The sequence below is a fragment of the Petaurus breviceps genome, unplaced genomic scaffold, assembly GCF_028583685.1.
Source record: "Petaurus breviceps papuanus isolate PSGF00001 unplaced genomic scaffold, PetGlider_PUasm1.0 90887, whole genome shotgun sequence".
Classification (NCBI taxonomy): domain Eukaryota; kingdom Metazoa; phylum Chordata; class Mammalia; order Diprotodontia; family Petauridae; genus Petaurus; species Petaurus breviceps.
Genome location: NW_027187370.1, coordinates 2,859,542 through 2,865,922, shown reverse-complemented (window position 1 = coordinate 2,865,922; position 6,381 = coordinate 2,859,542). Strand labels below are relative to the sequence as shown.

The 6,381-nt window shown below is 45.3% G+C and overlaps 1 protein-coding gene across 1 annotated transcript in view; it reads left to right on the top strand.

Annotated features, from left to right (window-relative positions):
- LASP1 (LIM and SH3 protein 1) overlaps positions 1-6,381 on the top strand; it is a 65,352-nt gene that overhangs the window by 21,106 nt on the left and 37,865 nt on the right. The window contains exon 3 of the mRNA XM_069074302.1: positions 4,125-4,209. Within this exon, the coding sequence (XP_068930403.1) occupies positions 4,125-4,209 (85 nt within the window). The remainder of the gene's footprint in view (positions 1-4,124; positions 4,210-6,381) is intronic.

Genomic DNA, 6,381 nt, shown 5'->3' with positions numbered 1-6,381 from the left:
CACACACACACACACACACACACACACACACACGCTACCACCACCACCACTACCACCTTATAACAAATGCAGTCCAGGCTTTCTCTGTGATAGCTTCCAACCCTCCTTCCTCCTCTCTGAATACACACAGAAGTCTTGGGCACAAAGACTGTAAGGTGAGATGAGCCAGCCCTCAAAGGGGTCCTTTCCCCTTTTTCCAAATTTCACCCTATCTAGCCAAATGAGGCTCTTCTATGTTTAAAAATGTACCACCCTCCCCACCCACATGCATCCTAAAACCATCGCAAGAAAAGACTTTGCAGCTTTATCCTGTTCCAGTCTCTCAGTGCAAGGAAATTCTTCTTAAGAGTTCCCCTCAGATACTCCTCCTCTTTTGTGGTCCAGTGGATGCAAAGAGGGAATGTCCTACTCTAGAGGTCCCCGGCAGCATAGAATAGAGCTGCTCTGTTTGGGCCCGGGCTGTCCAGTGGCTAGAGACCAGGTGCACACAGCCTGATGGGGCTGATTGTCATGTTCACCCTACCAGCTCTCTCAGGATTCATCCCTTGACTTTGCTATCAGTTCCCCTTACATAGACCTCTCAGGCTTGTTCTTTCTTCACTCCACTATGGGAACTGCCTGTTCTAGGCAGAGGGTAGGAATGGGGTGGGGGGGCGTGTATGACATGGAAACCACTGGGGACAATGGAGGGTTTGGTCATTTATCGGTTTCAGCAATAGAGGAGCACGTCATCTGGGATTAGCATGGAGAGTTGGGTTGTGTTTGCCTGGCCTTTGGCACATGGTTAACTATTTCTGTTTTGGGAATAATGATGATGATGATGATGATGATGATGATGATAGATCCACATTTACAGTAGTTTATATGGTACTTTCCTCAAAATTAACCCTGTGAGGTCAGTGGTATCAGTTTTATCACCCCCATGAAAAAACTGGGGTTTGGAGAAGTTTGTGTGTCCAAGTTTGTGTGGCCTAAGAAACATCAACACCAGCTCTCCCACTTAGGTCTTCTATTCTCACAATTCCTCAGTTTCTAACATCAACTGTACTTTATATCTTTATCTATGTATACCTCTGTATCTATACATATACACACATACACATGCATATATACACATACACACATGCACATACGTATCTCTCTCTCTATACCCCATCCTGTTTCCATAACCCCAAAGAATTTCTCTCTGGCTCAGGAATACAAATTTTAGTTGTGGGGGTAGATGGACTTTTCCAGTGTCATTTGTCTCAGACTGATGATAAGCTGAGTTTGCCTGAGGACACTGAGGTATCGGTGAAGGAGATACACAGGATGAGGGAAAGCCAGCCTTGGTTCAAACTGTGGCTGATCAACAGAGTATAAGGAAGGCCTTGGTGGGTAAGGACTGGCTGAGATATTAGTTGTTGTTCAGTTGGGTCCAGCTCTTCATTTGGTATTTTCTTGGCAGAGATACTGGAGTGGTTTGCCATCTCCTTCTCCAGTTCATTTTACAGATGAGGAAACTGAGGCAAAGGGGGGGCATGAAGTGACTTGCCCAGGGTCATACAGTCAGTAAGTATCTGAGGCCTGATGTTGAAGATGAGTCTTCCTGATGCTAGGCTTAGTGTTTAACCATTGTACCATTTCGCTGCCCTGGGATATTAACATAGGCATTATTCTTGGCTCCTCACGTCCTCACACGTCTCTAAGTACTAGCTGAATTTCTGCCTCCATAACATCTCATGCATCAGACCCCTTCTCACTCCTTACACAGGCATACTTCAGGCTTTCATCTCCTCTCACCTGGTCTCTTTATTGCAGTGGCCTGCTGCTTGGTCTCCCTGACCTCTTCACACATTTAATCAAAATTATTTACCTTAAGAACAGCCCTGACCATGTTACTCCCCTTGCCCCTCAGTAAATTCTCATGGCTCCCTAGTTATTATTGCCTCCAGGATGAACTCCTCTGTTTGGCTTTTAAAGCCCAGGCAATTGACCCACCCTCCCCGCCACTTTTTTTTTCTTTTTGGAGGGGGGAAAGCAGGGCAGTTGGGGTTAAGTGACTTGCCCAAGGTCACACAGGTAATAAGTGTTAAGTGTCTGAGGCTGGATCTGAACTCAGGTCCTCCTGACTCCAGGGCCAATGCTCTATTCACTGCACCACCTACCCACCTTGTTCCCCCTACTTTTTTAGCCTAGTTGTACATGATTCCCCTTTCCAGGCTCTTTGGTCCAGTGAGACTGACCTTGTTGCTTTTTGCACATGTTATCTCCATCTCTTCTCACTGTGCCTTAGCGCACTGGCCATCGCCCATGCCTTGAAGCAAATGAGAAGGAGCTCTTTGCAAACCTTAAAGTGCTGTGTAAACACTATCTACTCTTGTTTCTGTCATGTGCTTCCTCATCACCATCTCTGAAAAGCACTTACTTCTTTCCAGACTGACCTCCAGTGGACCAACTCCTGCAGAAGCCTTTCTTGACTTCTCTTCCCTTCTCCCCTCCCAGACTACCTTGTGTTTTCTTTGTATTTATTCTGTGCATAGATGAGTTTATGTCATATAGTCTCCTATTGCAGGGGTACTTAACCAGGGATCAATGAGGCCTCATGTGGGTAGTTAACTTAGGGGGAAAAAAATCTTTATTTCCTACTAATCTGCAACTGAAATTTAACATTTCCTTCAATTATGAATTAAAAAATAACTACATAATTCTCAGAAGAGGTCTATAGGTAGCTTTATCTACAACACAAAAAAGTTCAGAACCCCTGCTTTATAGAATGTAAGCAGGCATTATTTCCTTTTCATTCCAATCAGCTAGCATAGTGCCTGCCACCTATTAAAAAAAACCCAATAATAGCTAACATTTCTATATTGCCTGTTCTGTGCCAGGTACTGTGTGAAGAGCTTTTTATCTCATTTGAACTTTGCAACAACCTTAGGAGGTGGGTGCTGTTGTTATCCCCATTTAACAGATGAAGGAACTGAGGCAAACAGCTCAAGTGACTTGCCCAGTGTCTGAGGTCCGAGTTGAACTTGGGTCTTCCTGACTCCAGCCCCAGAGCTCTCCTCACCATGACACTTAGTTGCCCCAGGTTTAATAATGCTTTTTGGTTGATCTTGGGAGTCAGGTCACCAAGCATTTAATTAAACACTTTCCAGGTGTTAGGCACTATGGTAAGTAAGTGTAAGAGTTATGCTGAAAGACAAAAACTGTCCCTTTACTTAAGGAGCTCATTATCTCTAGGGAGGGACAGACTTCACACAACTAGCTACAGAGAAACTAGGGACAGGACAGATTGGAGCTAATGAAAAGTGGGGAAAGACACTAGCATTAAAGGGGGGATTGGGAAAAGCTTCTTGCAGGTGGGATTTTGAAGGAATCATTTTGACATTAGGAGGGAGAACATTAGAGGAAAGGAAGGTTGGCAGGGGGCCAGGTTAGGGAAGGCTTTAAAAGCCAAACAGAAATTTAGGTTTGGTCCAGGAGATGACAGGAAGTCCCTGGAGATGATTGAATAGAGGGATTTCATGGGACGACCTGTGCTTTAGGTAGATCGATTAGGCAGCTAAGTAGGGGATAGGATAGAATGGAGAGAGGCTTGAGGCAGGGAAACAGACTCAGGGCTATTGAAATAATCCAGTTGATAGAGAACAGCTGGGTGGCATAGTGGATGATAGGGTGCTTGGCCTGGAGTCAGGAAGACTTGTCTTCCTGGGTTCAAATCTAACCTCAGACCCATAAAAGCTGTGTGACCCTGAGTAAGTCACTTAACCCTACTTGCCTCAATTTCCTCATGTGTGAAATGAGCTGGAGAAGGAAATGGCAAATCACTGTGTAACCCTGGCCAAGTCACTTAACCCTACTCACCTCAGTTTCCTCATGTGTAAAAATGAGCTGGAGAAGGAAATGGCAAACCACTCCACTAACTTTGCCAGGAAACCCCCAAATGGGTCACAAAGAGTTGGGTATGACTGATGAACAACAAGGAGTGTGAGGAGAGAGATTGCCTAAGAGTGGTAATGGTGTAAGAGGACACTGGAAGAGGATAATACAGATGACTTTGGGTTAGGAAGGATAAGGGAACGAGGTTTCCCCATTTCTTCTTCCTCTGAGGATGCCCACCATCCCCCCCCTTTGTTTTACAGACACTACCCCAAGCAGTCATTCACAATGGTGGCGGACACTCCTGAGAACCTGCGTCTTAAGCAGCAGAGTGAGCTCCAGAGCCAGGTAAGAACGGGGCTGGTGCTGGGACCCTCCTGCTTGTGCTGGTGTAACCTTGGCTTTTGGCAAGGGTTCCTTCCCCTTCCAGTTACACAACAGGCTTTGGGGAAGCTACCCCTTTTCCTCCACCCCTCCCCTACTGTTGCCTTCCATCTACAAACTGGTACCATTTGGCATGATCTAAAGTGACCTTTGAGAACAGGCCATGCTCCTGAAACCCTAACATTGACTCATGTTTCTGTAGGGCTCTTAAAAAAAGGATTCGCAAGTATTTTCCTCATAACACCTAAGGGAGATTGGGCAAGTGTTCACCCTCGTTTTACAGATGAGGCAATTGAGGCTTTGAAAAGTTAAGATAGAGTAATTGTCATCCTTCTTACTTGACCACATATGGTAAGTATTTTCATCCCTGTGTTTTCAGTGAGGAAGCTGAAACTCTGAGAGGCTGTGACTTGTCTGAAGTCACATAAATCTGAAGTATCTCCCTTGTCTTTCCCCAACACCTCTCCCTCCACCTCCACCCCCTCCCACTAGCCACTGACTCAGTTCCTTGTTGTTTCCTGGGAGTGGTCACAAGGTTTGGTTAATGAGGAACTAGGTCTGTATGGGGTTAGGCCTAAGGCCCCATTAGGTGTGTTTGTGGTTTTAAGCTAATATTTATTCAGCACTTTCCATCTGTCACCTCATTTGGTAACTTATTTGAGCTTTTGTCTTAGTATGAAGGTCCGTGTTTTAAATCCTAGTTCTGATACTCACTGGCTACAGCATGATTCTGTCTAGGTCATTGAACCTCAGTGTCATCATCTGTAAAATGGGTTTAATAAAATTCAAGCCCAGGATAGTTCTCCCTAAACCTTAACAAGCTATAGAAATATGATTTGTTGTTAATAGAATGATAACTATAGTAAGGAAAGAATGGGCAAAAAAGGCATTTAATTAAGTACTTACTGTGGTCCAAGCTTGGTGCTAAGCTCTAGGGATAAAAACTGAAAAGAAAGAGAGCTTTCTGCTCTCAAGGGGCTCACATTCTCATGGGGGTAGGATGGGGCAAAGCAACCTATATGAAAGGTTCCAGCTGCAAGTAAATTGGAAAGGCCTGGTGGCTCTTAGGGAGGAACAAGCAGCAACATGAATAGTATTGAATCTTTTTCATTGTGCCATTTTTTTTAATAAAAGTCTATCTGTTGATGATGGTACTAAGGACTTTAGTGGGGAGGACTCTTTTTTTTTTTTTTTTTGGTTCTTCCGTTGCTGTGGCTGCTGAGGAGGTGGAGGGGGGGGGGTGGGGAGGGAGGCTCAGCATTTGCAGAGGAAGTAGTCAGGTTCCATCCCTGCAAAGGCTGCTCCTCTGGACGTTGGCTGCAGGAGGTGGGGGAGGAAGATGGTTCAACTGTTCCTAGGGCTCTTGGGCCTACACTTCCTGGAGGTGGCAGCTAGTGTTAGTGGCATCTGGGAGTGGAAGGCCCCCTTCTCCCCGGGGTGTCTTCTGCTTGATGGTGGCTGCAGGGCTTTCAGTAATAATATAGCCCCTCCTAACTACTCTGTGAGGTGGACAGGAAGAGTATTATCATCATACCCACTTTGTAGGGATAATACCATCCCTGTGATGATAAGGGAGGCTAATTACCTCTCTTGAGATGCCAGCAGCAGCCTGACCTCTTAGTTAGTTCTTTAGCCAGGACATAAGAGATGGGACTGTGAAGTGAGGAGACCAGTTTTAATTTAAACCAGCGCCCCTACATGCATTCAGTTAAATGAATGTCAAGACATTAGGAGGCCATTGGGTTCTTTCAGCTGTGCTGTTGGTTGGGGAGACAGCTAGGTGAGGCAGTGGATATAGAAGGCTGGAGTCAGAAAGACCTGAGTTTGTTGCAGATTCAGACACCTTAGTAGCTGTGTGACCCTAGGCACTTAACCTTTGTCTCTGTTTCAATTTCCTTAGTTGTAAGATGGAGACAATAACATATATTGTGAGGCTCAAATGAAATAATATTTGTAAAGTGCTTACCTCATAGGTGCTTAATAAATGCTTATTTTCTTCTTTTTTCTCTTTTCCCTCCCTTCCTCCCTTCCTTTGTTCCTCCTTCCTTTCCTTCCCTCCCTTCCTTCCCTCCTCCCTCCCTTACTCCCTCCTTCCTTTCCTTCTTCCCTCCTTCCCTTCCTCCTTTTCTTCCTCCC